At 44.0% G+C, this 21,491-nt stretch overlaps 1 protein-coding gene across 2 annotated transcripts; it reads right to left on the bottom strand.

The window, feature by feature from the left end:
* Positions 1 to 3,497: 3,497 nt before the first annotated feature.
* Positions 3,498 to 15,848, bottom strand: LOC115072934 (solute carrier family 2, facilitated glucose transporter member 11-like). Of its 2 annotated transcripts, none has more exons than XM_029570946.1 (12): positions 15,691 to 15,848; positions 12,665 to 12,763; positions 11,433 to 11,593; positions 10,798 to 10,922; positions 9,756 to 9,885; positions 9,487 to 9,635; positions 8,396 to 8,583; positions 7,484 to 7,594; positions 6,939 to 7,040; positions 6,773 to 6,848; positions 5,483 to 5,610; positions 3,498 to 4,857 (listed from the first exon to the last, which is right to left on the bottom strand). In XM_029570946.1, exons 1-12 carry the CDS (start codon positions 15,712 to 15,714, stop codon positions 4,657 to 4,659), a joined length of 1,494 nt encoding a protein of 497 aa, XP_029426806.1. In that variant the 5' UTR covers positions 15,715 to 15,848; the 3' UTR covers positions 3,498 to 4,656. The 2 variants fall into 2 exon arrangements, with proteins under 2 accessions (XP_029426806.1, XP_029426807.1); XM_029570947.1 differs by lacking the exon at positions 15,691 to 15,848 and adding an exon at positions 13,905 to 14,196.
* Between the last annotated feature and the right edge of the window lie 5,643 nt (positions 15,849 to 21,491).

Here is a 21,491-nt window from a genome sequence, read left to right as displayed (position 1 = left end):
CAGAGCCATCTCGCACTGTAGGCACAAGGCAGTAGCCTCTTCATGCTGAGCAGCTCTTATGTGGCAGGCTGGGCAGAGGGCTTGTACTTTGTATTTTTTGGCTGGTGATGCCATGGTTTGTGCGCGTAGGGGCATTCAAACCCGGTCTGTGCGTTTATATGCACGCGCTGGGAGACTTAGATATGCGCTTCGGGTGTGCCGAGGGTGTGCGTGCAGGCTTCGAAGATATGCGTGCAAGCCGGTATGTGTGCTTATGGGGATGCACGCGCCAGTGTGTGCGCAGCCGAACTTGTGCGCCCGGCGCAGTTGAGCGTGGCGCTAGGCGCCCAGCACCCTCGTGCACCTCGCTGTGCGCACGGCCCCTATGCGTGCGCTGCTGTGCGCACAAGAATGTTATGCGCCCGGCTTGCCACTGTGCGCATGGCTCAGTTAGGCGGACAGTATGGCGATCAAGGGGGGAAAATGGCGCTGGCGACCACGCGAGTAAGATGGCTACCCCCCCCCCCCCAAGAGGGTCTCCACGTGGGAGGACCCTCGAGCTGGATCGGGGTCTAGCCTGGACAAGGCTACTCAACCCGATGGGACAGACATCAATGGGCAATCTGTGCGGCTATCCGAGCCACGGAAACCGGAAACTTAAGAAAGTTTTCTACCTTACCTTGTCTCAGAGTTTCCCAGTCTCGTGCCAGGCGGTCTCCATGACATGAGATATGCAGTGCTATACAATTACGCAAAAGAGACAGTCCCTGCTCAATAGAGCTTATAATCTAATACAATCAGGGCAAGAGACTTGGGGCAGTTCCATGTTAGGTTTACCAGTGGACACCTCCGTTCTCCTTGGCCTCTCTCTTTCACTTCCTTGTTGGGATATTTAAGCACATTTATTACAATTCAATGCTTTTCTGAATGTAATATTTGGAAGCCGCCGAGAACCCTGGATTGTGCAGCCTACAAGAGCATTAAATAAAAATGTAAACATCTGCCTGAAAGTCTTATTCTTACCTAGTGACCTCGCTGGGGGCAGTTGGGGGCCGCCCTATTGGTTCATTTGCAGTGGTCTCTGCTGTCCCTGCAAGGTGCTGTTTTTCTGGTGCATTAAGTTAGGGAGCGTCCCTGTGCTCACATTATGTAGCACCAGGGGCAGTGAAGGAGGGCTATTGAGGGCTGCTTGACTTATGGGCTCCCTGAGTCTCCACCCATAACGTGGGGGTTTGAAGGAGATAAGTCTGGCAGCGGTGCCCCAGTCTTGCTCTTCTCCAGCTGATGACATCAGGAGCAGGCCGGCGTAAAGGAGAAGCGCAGGGAAAACGAGGAGAAGAAACTGCTGATATTTTCTGAGAAGATGCAGAGTCAGCAGACGCAGGCTGCATGCTCTGGAGAACTGGCTCCAAGTTGCAGGCCCTTCTAGGTTTGCTGGTGAGTTTTGGCTCTGGACAGAAAGCCTGAAAGTGGTCACCTGACCAGGAAAATGAGAAATAGAAAGCAGGCCAGCAGGATGACCCAAACCATCCAGCGTTAAAGCTATGACAGAGCTGGTACTGACTGTGCACTGTTGAGGACCAGTCGGACTTGGGCATGAGGTAAGGGCAGCTGTGAATGCCAGCCAATGAACGACGCTGAAGGTGCGTCTCAGAGGAGGTTCCCCTCCACTGCTTAGGCTCGAGAAGATCCTCTGAGCTGCCTGGACAGGCCGCCTGGGAACTGGGAGCAGGCAGCTGCTTGAGGGAGAAAATAGGCAAAGGGGACAGAAGGAGAAGCTGTAAAACAAATGCCAGATTTTGAATTTGAAATCTATTACAAAGTGGCTTCTGCGATTTTGTTGCAGTTCAAATGTGGTCTCTGTTCTGACAGCACATCTCTCTCTCTCTCAGTGGCTGGTAGATCTGTAAATTTGAAATAATTTGACTGGTTGTAAATATTTTATTTATTTTCGAAAACAAGTATCTTGGAAAAAGCTACAATCAATCAGCTATTAAGAACTTTGCAATTATATCTTATTTTATTTCAAAATAATTCCTGGTGTATTATTAGAAGACAGGACATATGTACGAACTCAGTCCTTTTGCAACAAAACGAAAAACCAGAGACTTCTATTATTAGAGCTCCTGGAATCTTATATAAGTGACTGTCATGATGTATCAACTCTAACCACTGGGAAATAACCAAATCGTTACACTTTCAAACAGAAATGCTGCATGGAACTGTAGTGTAAACACATTTAGGACTTTTTTCTTTGACCCAGAGCAAAAGAAAAGCTGCAGCAGCACTCACGTCACAGATCGGTGGCTCCGAATCAGCCTATCCTGGAGTAGGGGAGCGCACAGAAAATATGTTCATTTTATTTCATTTTTTAAATAAGTTTTGTGCTTTTTTGGATGTTTGTTTTGGTTCATTTCATTTATTAGAAATGGAATAAACATCAAAGGAAAACAGGAAAAACAAACAGGTCTGGTAGGTTCCATTTTGAAAACAGGACCCAGCAAGGGCAGAAGCGACTGGGGATCGCAGATTGTGATTTTGCAGACCCTTTGGGGGGGGAGGGGCATTTAAGTTTTTGAATGCTGACGACGCTATTTTAATTTCCATTTCTAAAATTAAACAAAAATCAGCAATGCATTTTGTTTTTATATTTTTATTTCATTTTCTAATGAAACTAAACAAGGTTTTTCATTTTATTAGAAAACAAATCTCTAACATCTCTAACCTGCTGTCTGACATGGGAAGAAAGCACAGAGAGGCATATTGCTCATAATTAGGGATCTGATGTCAGGGTACCTTTAGGGGCAGCCCAGAAGTGTAGAAAACCTGCTCCTTCTCTGGGTCTAGTACTGTGTTGGTATTCCCTAAGAATAGCACAGGCAGAAAATGTATCAGAGGCTCATTCTAGCGATAAATACAATAATTGTAATAGATTTCTCTACTCAGATGCCAGTAGAAGAATCTGCTGATACATGGAAAATCGGAGAATATGGGAGAATCTGCAAACTGGAGAGAATGATGTTTTTCTCACACCTGGATAAATATAATTTCTGGGAAGTGTTTTCAAGGTTTTGTAAAATATGGAAGCATTGCAAAACATTAACCACAGAATCTACTAAGTTTTGTCAATAAAAGTGAGTGCTTGCTGATGACATCTCCAAGTGAGTGGTGGGCTCTGTCTTGCCTTCACACCCAAGCAGCACAAGAAGCCCCCAATAACTCAGCCCGGTTCTTGTCCTGACGTCTGTGGATGTCATCCACCGATGGCAATATTCCCAGCTAGACTGTGTATGAAGACCTTCGCTATTCATGTGTATGTAACCCCAATTCAGTTTATGGGCTAAATCTTGCTGGGGCCATAAAAATCCCGGGGTCCTTTTGCCCTGGGGTGCAGGTTACTAGTCTTTTAGGGAGAAGGATATCCTTCAAGGCCCAGGGCATAAGTGGAATCCCTTCCGTGTGTGTCACTATGGCTCTTCAGGACAGGTACATTGGCAAAACAGGCTGGACTCAATGGATGAGTGTTCAAAGTAAAGTTTACTGTGATTGACTGCAAAAGAATTAAGTTGAGTAAAAATGAAGTGTCCAGTTACATCCAGTTTCTTCAGCCATATGGGAGTATAGATTTAAGGTGTCTCTATCTCTGGGAAGGGGTCCCTCAATGCAGGGGCTTGGAACTTGCTTATCCTCCATGGGGTGAAATGATAATTGTCCCAAGGTGGCTGGGGTATCTCCTTCCCCATAGTACCCGAGGTCCAGATGTATCCCGACCTCCCATCTGGCCGTTCCTGAATCCCTGGGGTGGAAACTCCTTTGGGAGTCTCCAGAAGTCCTTCTGCAATCCTCTTCACACAAATGTCGGTGAATCTTCCTGGAGGAAAAGCCTCTTCAGGATTCTAGCTCTGGGTAAGGAAGGGGGCAGAATAAGCATAACCTCCCTGCCCTCTCAGGGAGACAAAAATATACAGAACTTTTCTCTCCTCCTTGAATGGTCAGCGCAACCTCCTCTTGGCTTGGATGAAGAGGTATACAGCTTCTTCCTGATCTCCCAGAAAGGCACAAGTCTTGCAGGAAAAAGGACTGCAAAAACTTAGAAAAAATGGTCAACTTCTTCCTCTATCAAATTCCCTTCCAGCCCCATACAAGAAACTGGCAAGGCAATGCCTCTCCCATCCTGCTCTAGGCTGGGGCCTAAAACTGGGACGCAGACTAAAACACTCCCTACTCCTTCAAAAAACCTTTCCATGCCCCACTCTCCTCTGTCCTAGCATCCCTTTGTGCACCAGGAGCTCTCCATCCCAGCAAACCTCGGGGGAGGTGCTGTTTAGAAAGGTTCAACCCTCTACTGCTGGCTAACCCAAGAGCTGGAATCTAGGGCCATCTAGTGGAGACCCAATGGGTCTCTACCTATAAATATTCCAGGGAATAAAACCCTTCAGCACCTTGGAAATTAATTGGCCACTGGAAAAGAGTTTCTATGCAGGACAGAGATTTTTAGTTTGGGCACCATCCTGCTCCATTCATGACAGCTTAGGAGCACCCACAGATAATCTCACACGCTGTATAAACAGATGGAAGATCAGAGGTTTACAATATTACAGTCCTTCTGATTTTCTGTTAGTGTGATGGGAATAATATCATCATCAGTCTCTTCGGGAATCACCGTTACTCCACAGTTCATAGTCTGGTGCAGACTGGGTGTTCCTGGATCTCTTTACTGGCTTGCATGCCCTTTGTCCTGAAGTTTAACTTGTTAAATTCCTCCATGATTTCTGCAATTGATTTCCCCCTCGTTTCCATAAGAAAGAAATAGATGAAAATCCAACCGATGACAATACAGCCCAAGAAGACAAGGAAGCAGAAATGGCCAAGGATGGTCTAAAAAAGAAAGATAACAAGAAAATGTATACATAAACCACCTTCTGTTAACTTCTGTGGGTAACTTTCCCTTTCCCTCCCTGGGAAACGTTGAAAGCTACGTCTAATCTTAGAGTAGATTTCCTGACGCTGTCTGCTAAGCAGCCCTGGGAACAAGAGGCCGTAGGCCTCTTCAGTAACATCTGTTAAATCCCAAACATTCAAGAAGTTGTAGAATATTATAAATTCACACAAACATAAACAAAGAAGAAAATCTGCTAAAATAGAATTCCATCAAAAACATCACATATAAACTAAGAAAATAGAAAGGGTGATTCTCATATAAACTAAAATAGAAAATAGAAAATATAAACTAAAATAGAAAATAGAAAGGGTGATTCACATATAAACTAAGAAAATAGAAAGGGTGATTCTCGCAGCAGCGTAAATCCCCCAAGCTTGCAGATGCCCATCAGAAAGAGCAGCAGTGAAAGGGAGTCTGTGGGAAGAGAAATGACACTGGAAGCCCTGACCTTCGTGGGCAGTTTCTCCCAAATTTCAAGGACATAGACATGGGGGGGGGGGGGGGGGGGTGCCAGGACTCAGCCTTGCTGGGCTTAGAGGAGATCTGATGGTAGACACTCACCACCACAAAGGGAAAAGCCAATGTAATTAGGTAGAGCCCCACCCAGTTCAGGCTTCCAAAGATAACGAAGGCTGCTGCCCGGGAGAACTGGTTGAAGATTTCAATGCTGATGACAGCGGTGGCTCCAACTGAAAAAGAAATAATTCGGAATTTTATGGGGAGAAGATACAAGAAATGAGGGAGGGGGCTTGAGTGTGGAACTTTAAAGAGTAGAAAGTGGCAGGACCGTTGCATTGAGCGTTCCCAAGAAGAGCTGGGGGTTACCTGCATGGAGCAGCCATGGTTATAACCCAGTATCAGCGAGCATGGGATGGCTGGATGCTGTGCACAGCAGCCTCGCTAGCCTCTGTTGCTGCCTGTATTATTACAAAGCTTGGTGGTAAAACATGGGAGACAGCCTTGGTGGTGGATTAAGTATGAACCCAAAAGGAAGGGCTGGCCTAGCCTGATGGTTAAATTCTCAGGCCAGAACTCTGCTCCCTGCAAGTACAGATTTCCCCCTAGGTAAAGTAGGCAGCTAGCTAGCTAGGGACCCTTTTTCCTCTGTGCCAGTGGCCTTTTCTCATAAGCACCGCTCCATCAGAACTGCCTCTTAAAGGCACAGAGGCTCATTTGCCAGCATTTTTTCAGAGCACAGAGTGAATTATAATCACTGTTGACTCAACCCTGTGCCTTTAAGGGGGTGGGTCTGACAGTCAGCTGCCACTCAAGACTGAGTGCTGTGAACCTTTCACTGCAACACCCCCTGCCCCCTCTTTGTCTGGCTTCCCGGGCTATCCAGGGAAGCATTCATAGCTCCTCAGGAGAAGGAGTCCCAGGTCATTCTAGCATGGTGACACAAAGGTCCATAGTTACTGCATTTTAGAAGGAGTCCTGGTGCCTGGTCCCAGGCTGAGGATAGTTGCTACAAAGACTGGGAGGGGATATAAAATGGGGAAATCCCTGGATAGTTATGAACGCAAGCACGTGCTACTGTAGCCCAACGTAGGTCAGTTTCATTCAGCTGGAAACTGAAGGGAATGACTGTGTCAACTCCTTCCCCTCTCATAAAAAAAGAGGAAGATGCCAAGGCCTGGACCAGGCTACCCGCAGGGGTGGTCCACGCCAGCACTGTATTGGATCTCAAACATGCTTGGGCAGTGAGAGGTCAGGTATAAGAAATGGGAGTAGAGGAAGACTGCAAGGCAGAATGGAAGGGCCACGTTATCTGCTGTCATCTTGCATCCTCTGTAACTATAATTAATGCTTCCCCCCCCCTTCCCACAGGGCAGCACAGTGGTCAGTACTCACGTGGTCCAGTTGCGAAGAAGATAATGAACAGGAAGACTAATGCTATACTGGCATAGGGCATCCAGTGCGACCAGACCTAGAGGAGAGAAGCAGATGGCACAAGTTCTTGCTATTGACCAATGAGAGTAATAATGAGAGCAATCAATGGTGGGTGGCATTTCCCTACCTGCAGGGAGAGCGTCACGGTGAGGAGCCCCAGTACAAATGCCATGAGCCCATAGCCAGTCAGCAGCAGCAGCTTCCTGCCATAGCGCTCGACCAAGAGGCTCTGAGAGGAAAATGCAATCACATCATCAACAACAAACCCCCAACCTAGAATTCTGGGTTCATTATTTCCTGAAAACTTGGGGAGGGAAGACTGCCCCTGCCTGAGAGGAAGCACCCATTCAGCCATCCCTTGGGCCGATGAGAGTCCCCTGAGCTGTCCGAGCACAGACCACCCAGGGGAACCGACTAAAAAGCAAGAAAGAAGATAAATGCGGCGTCAGAGCTCCCAAACCTTTTCCCTCTGATATTATAAGTTCAGGCGCCAGCTGTGATGCTTTTCTGTCTTTCTGGCCTGCCTTACCTCACACAGTGAACATGACTCTCCACATCTAGATTTACTTTCAAATAAATCACTCTCCACACCCTGGAGGTATGTTGGGAGGCAGGATAGAGAGTAGCAGATTTAATGCAGCAGCCTCCCCAGACCCTTTCAGAATGACTTACACACAGCATAATGGAGATGGCTTCACAGATCCCAGCGCCCAGGGTTAGATAAGGGATGTCATCTAAGGAAAAGCCTGCAGCCTGGAAAATGTCATAGGAGTAGAAGTAAATCTGGAAAAGGTGATGAGAAAAGCAAAATATAAGGCATGCGGCAAAGCTCAGCTCCACTAAGGTCCTCTTGTGATTATTCTCAGTGGGTTAGGGCTGCTGTTCAGAGAAAATTGCTCTTCTCTTTTCTGGCAGGTACTTTAGGACTTATATAATGGTAGATTGTAGCATAGTCGATGTGCAAGAATTGTTTCTTACTAAATGCATATAATGTTGAGCCTTTGCATGGCTCCAAAGCATCTTACTGAGAGAGCAGGTGAGGTATGTAGCCTTGGTACAGGTAGTCACAAGAAATACTTTATTTTCAAAAGCTGAGCTGTTTATGGATCCTCGGAACTCTTGCCTCAGCTCTATCTGAATTTTGCTGAGTAGGATTGAGAGATTCATGGTAAATTGCCACTTACAGAGAGGAACCTATAGAGCACATTGAACTCTTTGCAAAGACTACAGGGGCAGACGGAGGAGGAGAGACACAGTATATAATCTAGTCCTATACTCTAGAAACTAGAGCTGAAGCCAATGGTCTCATCACGAACAGCAAGGTCATCTTTAAGCATAACACGCTGGCCTAGGGGGTTCAATTTCTTCTGCAGTGGAAAGTGGGTTATGAAGGCAATTTTTGGCACATTGATGCAAAAAACGAAGCTAAAGCATCCATACACGGTCTGCGCGCACTATGGAGAAACAGTGAAGCACTATGGTGGTCCACATGTCTTGATGTGAAGTTCAGTACAGGCCTGTTCTATAAGAAAAGCTAACAGGAGGCCTCAGTGCCTTGGCTGATAAATGGAGATGACACTCAACTGCATTGAAACCAGACAGCTGCATGGAACTGACGAGGACCACCAGGATGTACAGCTGCCATCGCAAGGATTTCTCTCTTAGCAGTTCCAGAGGTGTGAGGATTGTGGTCTTGCTCCTTGCAGCCTGTTCTCTCATCATGTCATCAATCTCAGACTGATGATCCCCTTCTCCCCAAAGCTGTTTCATGGCTGCAAATAAAAATGTCCAGACTAATTACCAGCCAGCATCCATAATTTATTAATCTGACATCTTCTAGACAGGAGTTAATCCATTCTTCTATTCAGCCCCTTCCCTTGGATTCATTTATTGTTCGTCATTTCCACTTCTTCTATACTGCACCCACAGGAAAAATAATCCTGATCAGCGCAATATACAACATTAAAACAGATAAAATAACATCCACAATTTATAATCAATAACTAATAATAAATAAAATAACATAAAAAATAAAAATACATAAAACAAACTCAAGGATTCAATTGGCAGAACAAAGAGAAGGGATTTCCAAAAGAGACTCTGAAGCTGATCTGAGTATTCTAATTGGGGCATAAAACTTAAGGGTACTGCCAACCCACGGGGAAGGGACCTGGTGCAAGAGATTGTAGCAAGTTTACTTTGAATGAAATACTGAATGGATAACCAGTGTAAAGCTTGCATCCATCTATCCAGTCATTCAAGAAGATATCAAACAAATCCATAGAACGGATTTACTTATTAATGAAAACCCCCTGGGATGGTTTATTCATTGATGAGCCACCTACCTTGTTGGTCACCTAATCAATTAGCAAATTAGGTCATTCTTGCTGACTGGTTTCTGTGACATGATTCCTTCCACTGGGTCTATTTCCATACTAATATTAAACTCTCATAATATTTAACCCAACATATAAAAGGGAAGAGAGCTGAAGACCTTCCTGCAATATTTCTACCAATTTTATAGATTTGCCTGATACTTCACAGCAGATCTGTTCCCAAATATGGATTAATTAACAAAAGTGACAATTATTCTGTCGCATTTCCTTCTTTCTTCAGCCGGTGACCTAATAAGCCACCAATGGTGAGAAGCCCTTGCAGAGACAGCTGTCACTCACCTTTCCTGCAGTCCTCCAGGTTTCCCTTCTGCATCAAGAGGTAGGATGGGGTCTCCGGGAAAAACGGCAGCAGGAGGAGCTGCACCAGGGATGTGACTCCACTCAGAGCTAGCAAGAAGGGCCACAAGCATTCTGTCCCTAGCATTTCCCTGCGGGATGCACGAAAATAGGAGAGAAGGTAATGAAAGCAAAAGGCAATCTGTACAGAGCCGATGATGCAGACCTCAGCCAGTGACTAGTAAATAAACAGGAAAGGCTTTTTCTCTTACCTCAGTCCAACGATCTGTCCCAAGAGCTTTCCCATTATCGAAAAAATGGGACCAGTTGAGTTGGTAAAGCCACGGAGTTTCTTGGGGGCAACTTCCCCGAGGTACAGTGCATGAACGCTGAATCCCAAGCCTTGAACAAGAAGTAGAGCAGATACAGACTTTTACATTTCTGAAATGATGCACAAGAATGAATCTTTCCTCCTGGTAGCCCTGCTGCTGTCTTCTTTTCCTCCTGCTGGCCTTCATCAGTGCCAGGGTTGCCGGGGAGAAGATTAGAGAAGGGCTGCAGGGATCGGCAGGTGGAGGGGCATGAGAAGGCCTGGGGAAGGGTGAGAGAAGGGTTGTGAGGGTACTGGATGAGGGGAGGGGTGAAAGAGAGGCTGTGGCATTGACTGGGAGGAAGATGAGAGGGGTTTAGCTGGAAGGAGTTGCAAGGGGATTGGATAAGGGAAAGGAGGGCGAAAGAGAATCTGAGTTATGAGATCTGCTGTTACTAGGATTACTGGCAATTACACTTTCCCCAGAATTCGGCTGCAAGAGTACTATCTGGAACCTCAAGCTATGCTCATATTTCCCCCGTGCTATATACTGTATGCTGCACTGGTTACCCATTCAATTTCCTGTCCATTACAAAGTGTTAGCTATGATTCATAAAGTCATTTATAACAATGCTACAAGTTGGCCAGGTGCCTCATCAAATCTGTATACTCTCCATCGTACCCTAAGATCAGCCAATAAAGAGCACTTGTCAATTCTGAGCATCCCACAAGCACAGGTGGGCGAAGTCAGAAATTGCACAATATCTGTAGCAGGTCCACTAATCTGGAATAAAATACCCAAATTATGTCAGAACCTAAACTGTTTAAAAAGTCTTTGAAGACATGGCTATTTCAACAAGCATTTGATGAGCTCAGTTCATCGAGCAATTGGTAGGATAGATGGTTGCTGGAATGGCATTGTGTGAGATGCAGGCTGTTGGAGAGAGGGGGAGGGGGGGTTTGGCATTACATTGGCCTGCCTAGGGCGCTACAGACCCGCTCACCTGCATTAACACCATAGAAGAAGCGTCCAGCCAAGATCATCTCAAAGGAGCCGGCCACCTTGCTCAAGCCAGTGAGCAGAGCGGCTCCCACCGGGATCAGGCTGTTCCACAGCTGGCAATTCTTCCTGTAACAGCATTGGGGAAAAGCTTCACATGCATTGTAAGAAACGCTTAGCTTAGAGCTTAAAGAACCTCAACATCAGTCTATGTTCAGGCAAAGCTAGTTTTTGGTGTTATGGAAAGGTTTTTAAATAAATAAACAGAAACCTCTTTCTTCTACATTGAATTACCTCCGACAAATTAAAAGAGCGGTTGCAGTGGATGACTAGGACAGACTTTTCTCTTGTCTCAGAAAGAAGTGCTTGCCTTTCCTGAATCTCTATCAATTACCCCCCTCCCAGCCTCCCCCAAGGCTCACCCTTAACACTGCTCAGTAACAGCAGCTGCCCCCCCCCACACACACTTTCCTGCTCCCCTTCTCCCACCTCTGCAGGGTATCCAGGTCTAACTGGCTCTGCCTGAGGGGGAATCCACATTTGGAGCCAGGGAACCAGCCTAGATAAATCTAAAATAAATCTCCATTTCAGTTTGGAAGCTTTACATCCTGCCTCCCCAGGATAGCGAGCGGTTCTTACTTTCCATAAAGTGCGATGAGGTGTCCAGCTGCTAGAGAGCCCAGGAGCCCCCCTATGCTATAGACTGATACTAGTGAAGACCACAGTAAGGTGAGGGTTTCCCCATCGATGGGAGTGCTGTATCGATTCTGCCAGGTCTGGTTGATGAAGAGTTTTATGAACTGCAAAAGAAACCATGGAATAAAGTCACTTTCACTAGAGAATTTACTTTTCTTTATAATTATTTGTATAGAATTATTTACAAATACTTATAACCTGCAGGTCTGAAACCCTCGTTCCCTGTCAAGTACAACATAACATCCATAGTAAATAAGCCGAAATAAGACAAGACAACCTCAATCCTATTAACACTAAAAATAAACAAATATATTACAGAAGTAAAAATGTATAAGATAAAACTTTATAATAGCAGCAAGAATCATCACGTCTCATGCAAACAGGATCCCAAAGTTACAGCACTCAATAAAAACATACAAGCAGGGTCTGGCACCATCTCCAGTATTTACATTCCCATCTGCTTTTAACCCCTCGGAGAAGCCATCAAAATAATTTTAAAACTAAAACAAAATGTTAAACATAAGATAATCATACAGTATATATACTTCCTCCTATGTTTAATCCTCTGGGGACGTGCTCATAAGCTGAGCCACTTGTTGAGGACTTCATGCAATGCAGGCTACTCTAGGTCATTTGTCCGGCATGCATGACTGTTAATACTTCTTACAAGGGTTCTCTGCCAATCTCTTTGCTATGAACATTCCCTTTTTCTATATCTCCCACATGCAAGGCGGGGTGTTCACATCTCCCATGTCCTCTCAGACTCTATGTTACTCCAGCACATGTGTTCATGATGTTACTGTACTGATGTGAGAGTCAGGATGGGATAGAGTTGGCCAAGGAATGGAATTCTTGACGCTTGTATCTTATTGCACAATTAATCCCTTTCCATTGGTGGCGTCATTTAACCTACTAAAAGAGAATAAGGTCAAAAGAATCTTCACTATCATGTTCAAAAAGAAGTCCCAATAATAATAATATACTTTATATTCCTAAGGCTTCCTTACTTTCCTTCCTATAAAAATGATTGCAACATCATTACTGAATATGCTAGCAATTAGATAGTAGTTATTACCAAAATAATTATGCAAAGACATTAATTGCTTTCTTGTCTCAGGAACCTACTCTAGGACCCAGCATCATGAGAACCTCCTTAGAGAGGAGTAGGTACTTACAGGGGAAGCAGAATTAATGGCTGAAATCTGGAAGCCATGTTGGAATGCTCCACCAATACCCAACACGAAAATCAGCTGAAACAGCACCCGGTACTGTACCTGTATCAAAAGAAGATTCTTGCACAGGTTTGTAGGCAATGTTCCCTCAAATGTTTGAAAGACCGCATGTAAGCAGACACTTTTCTTTTCTGCAACTTTTCATAAACTGAGTTCAAATTTGTGCGCTATGAGACAGTATAATGCAAATGATCTTGGGATTTCTTGTGTGCGCTATGTTTTGCTGTGTGCACGGGGTTCATGACCTGTGTGTGTGCACATGCACACAGCTAAGAGGGTTTGTAGGTTCTGTTTGAATCACATTTTTTCACTCTAAACACAATCACTATGGTTCAAAAAGCCAAGAGAGGAGTGGGATCTGCAAAACTTAGATAGAGATTATTGCTACTTTGAAACCTTTCTTGCTGTATCTTTTTTATCCTTGAGAAACAAGACATGTTCAGGCTCCCTGTCCCTTCTCTGAGGGTGCAGCCGCCAGTTTGGTAGGTTAGCTTTTTGGTACAGTAGACTTGGTAAGTTTTAGCTTGATCTCCATCACAAGAAGGATTAACAACTTTGGCAGACTTTGGGAAAAGTCACTTCACCTTAGAAGAAACTATGATCTAAGTTTCAAGGAACTCCAGGTCAGGGTTTTATTAATTTCTTGACAGGGAAAGTAAGATGAAAACAAATACCCTTGTTTTCATTTGGGTCCTGGTTGAACAGGATGCCAAAATAATTCCCTAAAGTCACATAGAATTAGTAACAGATGGAAAGGTTTCATGTTCCTAGAGTCCTCGCCACTAGAACATCCTCTGCAGCCCAGCCAAGCTTTGAACTGAAAGTTTTCAGGTTCTCTGGGTGCCTAAAGTCTTGCAGCTAGTGGTAGCTGGTTGGAATTATCAGAGTTTTATCCAAGCAATTGTGATCAATCATTTTCCAGAGATATTTCTCCACTTCCAGTTATCCTACAGCATCCAGCTGGACCAAACAAAGGATCATATCAAAGAACACACGTTCAAGCAAGAGCAAAGAAAGAGGAGACTCTTTGAGAAAGCACAAACCAAAATGTGCTGAGGCTACTTGCCCCCTCGTCCTCCTCTCACCAGCAGCTTCTTTTTCCTTTCTTCCATCCCCTGCCAAAAGCTTTATTATGTCAATTGTTAAAGACCTGAATATAACAAGGTGCCCCTTATATCCCTGCCATACTGCTGTAATGAAAGTTCTCAGTGAAGACATTGGTCAATCTTTGACAGATCTTGTCAATCTCTCTCCTGAGCTTAGGGGATCTTCCACCTATTTTTAAGCAAGCGTCAGTCAGGCCATTGGTTAAGAAAACCACAGAGTGATCTTAATGATCTGACAAATTATAGACACATATCGCCTATCCCTGTTCAAGCTAAAGTAATTGAGAATGCAGTTTTAAAACAGCGTAACTTACTTCTAGAAGATCATCAGATTTTAGATGAAGCACAGTTTAGCTTTCACCAAAAGCAGAATACTGAGTTTTTGCTACGATCCAATCTTAGGGCCTGATTTTAAAAAGCATTTACTCGAGTAAAAACCAGGTTTACTGGAGTAAATTCACTTTACTTGAGTAAGTGGGTTTTTGAAAATTGCTACAATATATGCCATTGACTTGTCTATAGGATTTACTCACATAAGTGCACTTTACTTGAGTAAATGGCTTTTGAAAATTGCTACAATAGTAGCTATATTTACGCATGTAACTCCTTTTGAAAATTACCCCCCAAATGTTTTACATAGGGGCTTTGATGCTGGTATAAATTACTTGATGGTCTTATTAAATCACTCTTCAGCCTTCGATACTCTAGACCATACGACAGTAACTTTCAAACCAGTGCGCGGGTGCACATTTGCGCTCATGCCTTAGCCCACGCTCAGAGATCAGAGATGCAACCATTTTATAACATATGCACACATTTGCATTCATGTTATAAGATAGTCAGACATGCAAGAAATTTAGGGGTAATTAATTATTCAATCTGACCTCGTATTTAACAAACACGTTAAAAGTCTTGTTCAAAAGTCTTTCTGGAAGTTTTAGATGTTAGGAAGACTGAAACCTTTTTTAGAAGAAGCAGATTTTAGAATAGTTATACAAGCACTGATTGTCCCCTCTCTTGATTGATTATTGTCCCCCTCAATTGATTATTGCAATTATTTTTTTTAAGGCCTGCCTGCCCACACAATTAAGGCAATTCAAATTATTCCAAACTCTGCAGCTCGGATTCTTACAGGGACATCCCAGTTTGAGCACATTACCCCTGTTCTTAATGCCCTACATTGGCTCCCTGTTGAATATAAAATACGGTATACTTGTGACTTGGATCGGCCACTGTTGGAAACAGGATGCTGGGCTTGATGGACCCTTGGTCTGACCCAGTATGACATGTTCTTATGTTCTTATAAAGCACTGATTATGATTCACAAAGCCATGAACCACGAATCTCCACTTTGCATTAATTCTTTGCTAAATATCTATCCTCCTACAAGAAGCCTAAGATCTGAAGGCAGATGCCTCTTAGACATTCCCAGTTATGTTTATTCATCTCATTAATTTGAGGAAAAGAATGTTATCAGTGGTAAATCTAATGCTTTGGATTAATTTACCTGTTGATTTGCGTAAACAGCAATGCACAAAATGTTCAAAAAGACAATTGAAAACATACTTATTTCAGTTGGCATTTTATTAAAAGTATTTTTTAATGCAAAGGCACCTGTATAAAATGGAGGCACAGTCAAAGCTCATATTTGTTTTATGTATTGTTGCTGTTTTATTCTTAATTTTAAATATGTTTTAAATGCTGTATTGTGATTTTGTGAATTTTAATTATTTATTTTTAGAATTTTATGTATTTATGAATGTTTATCTTGTAAGCCTCCTAGAACTTGCAGCATATATATTTTGTAAATACATAAATAAACTGTCACCCAAAAAGTTGCATTAAACTTAAGTGGATACTCACCAGGTCTGAGAGTAGAGTGGTCATGAAAAGTTCAGTGCCAGGTCCCAGTGCCACTTGTCCTGGAAGAGGTACCTGTTGCTTAACTGGACTGATTCTGTGTCTTTTTGCTCAGTGAGATTGCAAAGATACTGCACAACGGGTATCATGGAACCAAGGTTAAAATTCCGCAATGCATCACTGGATTATAGTGGTCAAGAGTCCAGGTATTTAGGTTAACTATTGTAATGAATCTAATTCAAGGAAAGGGCAGTTAAGATTTGTCATACATGACTTTTCTACAGTTGGTGGTTTGATGACAACAAGGGTTAATGCACAGTGCACCATATAAGTCTGCCAAAGACTGCCTGAGACTTGGGGGTCTTAAAAAAGTGAAGCTATATCAGCACTGATGACAATAACAAAAACAGGTATCATACTCAGCACTAAATAGATAATAAAGAATGGTAACCATTCACTAAAAGAAGCAACTTACAAAACTAACTTCAATATAATTACTAAATAATATAATTGATCAAAAAAATTATCCTAACATAATCAACTTATACCAAATCTCAAATGCAATAAAGCAGACAAAACAACGTATCCATTTATTCCACACCAACTCCCTCAAGAAATCAAAATACACCTATACCAAAAACTCAAAAACATATATCATAGCATAAAAAATATCAAAGAATCAAAATGTGGGAGTTGGTGTGGAATAAATGGATCAATTGGATATATTGCTTTGCCTTCATTTGAGATTTGGTATAAGTTGATTATGTTAGGATAAATGTTTTTTTGGAGGGGTCATTTTGAGCAATCTAATTATTTCTTAATTATATTAAAGTTAGTTTTATAAGTTAGGATGACTGACCTAGAAAGACAGATGCAGCTGTTCTTTTCCACAGTTGCTCATCCATGACAGACTCTTGCTGGTGGTAGATGAGCCGCTCCTGGTGTTTGTTGGACAGCCAATGCATGTCAGGCACAGCAGAACCATCAATGTTGGTTCCTCGTATTTGGTAGACTTCATCCAACCTTATTTCTTTTAAGAGAAAATGATATGTTTCTCTGATTGATGTCTTTCTAATATTAAAGAGGAATCAGCAAGCTCATTTCAAGAAACAGAAATGGGCTTTCCCCTCTCTTGACTGTAAGTGGCTGTTGGAATCACTTTGGCCAGTTTGTACTTCTTTCGCTTGCACAACTTCTCAATCAGTGCATGTCTTGCCCTAAATCTTTTATTTCAAGCACTGAAAGTCTTGGCTTCCAGGAGCTGGGTAGTCTTGGCAAGATTTTTCTGCTTAATTGAGGGGATAAACATACATTTATATGATACAGAAAAGTGTAGATAATACACTTGGTACAAGACAAAAGCCAAAGTATTTTCAGGGAATCCATAAATAGGAATACATAGGACTCAAAAACAATTAAATAACAAACCCAATGTCTTTAATCAAGCCTCTCCCCAATGTTTGGGATCCTAGTGAAGGTCTTGGAGTTGGTGAAAGGCTTGATGAAAACCATTTATTTTATGTAAGTTCAAAGTATCGGGCCTTCCTTTTTACCTATTGTTCTACTATCATTAAAAACAGACCAGAAGGGGACCAGCAGAGAGAGAGGAAGCTGCAGTCGACTCTGGGTGAGCCCTAGAACACTGCAAGACCTGGCCTTTCACTTGGCCTCGCGGTGGTGGAGGCTTCTCCGCGGGAGCCCGACATCTGATGTCATTACCTGGAGATGTCGGGTGGAGCTACAAGAGCACCTCTTCACTGGCACCCCACTTCCACCGGCGTGTCGCCGAAGCCATGCTTGCCAAAGGGGCGCACGGCTTTGAATTTTTTACTCTGCCTCAGTTTAAGAAGTTTGGACTCACTTTCAAGTAAGGACTCTCTTCCTCTCTCTTGCTTATTTCTTTATCTGAAGAATTCTTTCTAGCCAAATGGGGAAAAAAGAGAAAAGGAACTGTTCACCCTCCCCCACCTATGCCTACAGGGCCATCCTCTTTTTCTCAGCCTTCAATTGAAGGTTTTATGCAGTCCTTAAGCACGAGTACCCCTTCAGGGCCTGTTCAGCTTGGCATAGAATCCTATGCCGCTCTTTCTGGGAATCCCATCTCCTTCTCGCATACCAGCGATATTGAATTTTGTGGCGTCAGCAAGCTCCTTAGAAGTATCTCCACCACGTCAACAGATGCAGAGCTCTACCTCTGTGGTGGGGGGGGTCTTGCTTTGATCGAGACTCAAGATCTGGCTGGGAGTACTGCTGAGACTCTGGCAAACCCGATTATGGGAACTGTTTCTCGAGACCCCTCCACAGATAACTTTAGAAACACTTTGGATTGCCATTAAAGGTTTAGAAGAGTGTTTGGTGTCTAAATTGGGTACTGTAAATTGAACTGTTGCACAAGTTCAAGCTCAAGTTTCTAGACATGATCAAGTGATTAAAAGTAATTTAGAACACATTTCTTCTCTAGAGAAACAGTACAAGTCTCTAGGCAAATGTGATTCGTCTTTGATTAAAGGTCAGGAAGTTCCACAAAGTAGATTGGGAGCCCTTGAGAATAATTCTAGGAAATTGAATTTGTGTATCCTTAATTTTCCTAAATCCTCTAGTGTTTCTCCAGTTGAACTGTTAAGGAAATTTTATGTTGAGGTTCTTAAAGTTCCTCCTAATTCGGTCCTTCCTATTACTAAAGCATTTTATTTACCCTTTTGATCGGGTGGGAATATTAGAGGTCATTCTTCATTGCATGCTGATGAATTGGAAAATTTGACAGCTTTTTTACAAGAATCCCAGATAGTTGTTCAGGGCACTGCTAGTCTGCTTTGTTGGATTCGTGGACCCTTGAGCCGGCTGGGACAGATGATGACACACCGTGGAAGGACCCACAGTCGAAGCCGGGAGGCGGCATAGGACAGGAGACTGGAGGGATCTTTACCACTGGAAGCTCGAGGTCCCCCCAGGAGGAGCCCATGAGGACCTGAGCCGCTTGGACTTACGTGCGGTCTCCTGTGGGTCGGTGTCTGAAGAGGCGTTCCAGAGGATAGAGAAGAGTAGAGCTGAAGTCAGGAGGCCAACTGGAACTTCACCGCTGGAAGCCCGTGGTCCCCCTGAGAGAAGCTCGTGAGGACCCGAGCTGCTTGGACTTAGGAGAGGCCTCCTGGATGAAAGCCGGAATCAGAAGCCAGTGGACGGACCGAAGTCAGAGCCAGTAGTCAGAAGCCGAAGTCAGAAGCCGAGGTCAGAAGCCAGTAGTCTGAAGCAGCAACTAGTAACTCTCAACAAAGAGTGAACCTCGTTGCAAGGCCAGGAGTGGAGTTGGTGCAAGGTTTAAATACCCTGGGAGCGTCTGACGTCACTCCTGGGAGGTGCTGTGTATTTCCCGCGCTGGCCCCTTTAAGAGTTGGGTCCCCACGCACGCCTAGGGACGGGGCCAGCCCAGACATTGGCAGCGTCTCCCTCGCAGAGGGAACGCCACAAAGAAACTTTACCGGCCTGACAAAGTCACAGGAACGCCGCGGCAGCCACCAGACGTCCCGGGGTAGGTGAAGGGCCAGTCCATAACATGCTTGTAGTATTTGCTAAGGAACATGATCATGTGTGGACTATGAAAATGGTTTTTGTTTTGTTCTTCCAATAAGAGTTTTCTTGGGGAACAATTGGCCTTATTTCCTGAAGTCACTAAGGAGACACAACTGAAACGGAAGTTATTTATGGCTAAAAAGCAGCAATTATTAGATATTGGTCCAATATTCTTTTTACAATTTCCTTGTAAGTGCATTATTAAAATGGCTTCTAACAGTTTTATCTTTTTTTGATCCTGATCAGCTGGAAGGTTTTCTTCTAAATGGAGAAAGACCATCTCCTGTTCTTCCTTAATGTTGCAATGCCATTATTATTGACTGCGAGTTATATTATTGATTTACTGGGCTATGTCCTATCTTTTTTATTAATTATTATTATATTGGACCCCACAAAGTGGTCTTATAGGATAATATTTCTAATGGATTTTGTTTTCTTTATTCATTGTTTAATTTCCTTTTGTTTATCCCAGTTCGGGATATCTTTTGTTTGACTTGTAAAATGTGAAAAATTTTGAAAATAAAGTAAAAAAAAAAAAAACCAGACTAGAAAGAATATAGATATTTATTTGATTTGGGGGCGCTGTTGCGCATCGGATGAGAGCAGTCGCCTGAATGCAGAGCTCCGCTCCCCACAAGCAAACAAACCCCGGCAAACGCTGATTACGCCAGCTTTTTCGGCTAAATTCTTTACCTGCAGCGCTTGTTAGCAGCCCGGCACACCCGGAGATGGCAGCGAAACGAAAAACCGCCGATTTGCGGCAGTTTTCGTTTGAGAAGGCAGTGCTCCCCTCGGGCCTGGAAGATGGCGGCCGCGCGGCACCCGAAATGGAGTCTGACCATGCGGCGGCGGAAACGGGGGCTGACTCGGGGGTAAGCGCAGAATCACCACCAGTGCCGGCACAACTCTCCCGAGATGAAATTAGGGAATGGTTTATCACACTCCGGGCAGACATGAAAAGGGACAAAGCAGATATAATGGCGGCTGTGGCCGATATCAAGGAAGATATTGCTGCTCTGGGCCACAGGGTGGATGACATTGATATCAGGGTGGAAGGCCACGGAGAGGCTCTTAATGCCCTAAACTCCCAGCAGCTAACATTCCACAGTGAACTTGGGGCTCTTCAGGATAAACTTGAAGATCTTGAGAACCGTAGCAGACGATGCAACATACGGATTAGGGGCGTACCGGACACGGGGGAGTATGAGGACGCTACTCTCACGGCGCAACAGATTTGTGCGCATGTTCTTTCCCTCGCGAATGCGGGTCCGCCTAACTCACCAGCGCAGCCGTCGGAGATCCGCTTGGAGAGGGCGCACCGGGCTTTGGGGCCCAGAAGTGACCAGCGCCCTAGAGACGTCCTCTGCTTCCATAGCTTCCTCCAGAAAAATCAGGTCTCTGAGGCCGCTCGCAATTTAAAGATATTTATTTGATTTGATTTGATATACTTCCTAATACAGAAGTCTCTGAGCAGTCAACAATAACAATCAAGTTAACCCTCAACCATAGGTACCAGCTCTATGGGTGCTTGAGCACCCCCAATATTCAGCAAACTCCCTCACTGTGCCCAGGGAGGGTAATTTGTGTAGAGTTTAGCATCCCCAATCATTTTGAAAAGTTGGTTCCTATGGCCTCAACCCACCCCCTAATTCATCTAAATGGTCTGTTTAATATATGTCATAATGATTCCCCAAATGTGAACAAATATACAGAAGTAAACTCCGGTGGCCACGCCCGGGCCTTCTCTGGGAGATGGTTCTGCCGAAGGCCTGTCTCTGACTTTCTCCTGAGTCACAGCGAGTCATCAGTTCCACCCTCTGGTCACAGATTAACCAGCCACTGTGAGATGTAACCTAACCTTACTGCAGGCCATTAACCTTAACAGAAAAAGCTTTGTCACACTCCACTCGTTTATTAGGCAACTCTTCCATTTTCCCAACGATTAGAATGACTTTGGTTGATCAAATATTAATACATTTGCATTTTTTGTTAAGCTTTGCAAAATGTTACTGCAATAATGGGTGAAAGAGAGGTCTGAGGAATGGGAAGGGGGAGCAGAGAAGGTGGGAAGCTCTCAGGGAACCTAATGAGTAACCAGAGACATGGAGTGAGTTACATCACAGGCCGTGACTCAGCACCAGCTGTTCCCACATCTGGCAGAAGAGGAAACCACAAGCAATAGATTTAATCCCTCAGTAGCATTCCAGAAGCACGGTGCATCTCCGAGACTTTCA

Source organism: Rhinatrema bivittatum, chromosome 11 (assembly GCF_901001135.1).
Source record: "Rhinatrema bivittatum chromosome 11, aRhiBiv1.1, whole genome shotgun sequence".
In the NCBI taxonomy this organism is placed as follows: Eukaryota; Metazoa; Chordata; class Amphibia; order Gymnophiona; family Rhinatrematidae; genus Rhinatrema; species Rhinatrema bivittatum.
This window is presented reverse-complemented; position numbering and strand designations above follow the sequence as displayed.

Bases quoted from the DNA above. Each gene is read 5' to 3' on its own strand.
- LOC115072934 (XM_029570946.1), bottom strand. From the start codon at position 15,714: ATGACCACTCTACTCTCAGACCTG. The intron at 9,636-9,755 runs GTAAGAGAAAAA...TGCATCCCGCAG, and splicing joins GGACAGATCGTTGGACTGAG to GGAAATGCTAGGGACAGAAT. The intron at 6,849-6,938 runs GTAGGGAAATGC...TCTCTCCTCTAG, and splicing joins CCGTGACGCTCTCCCTGCAG to GTCTGGTCGCACTGGATGCC.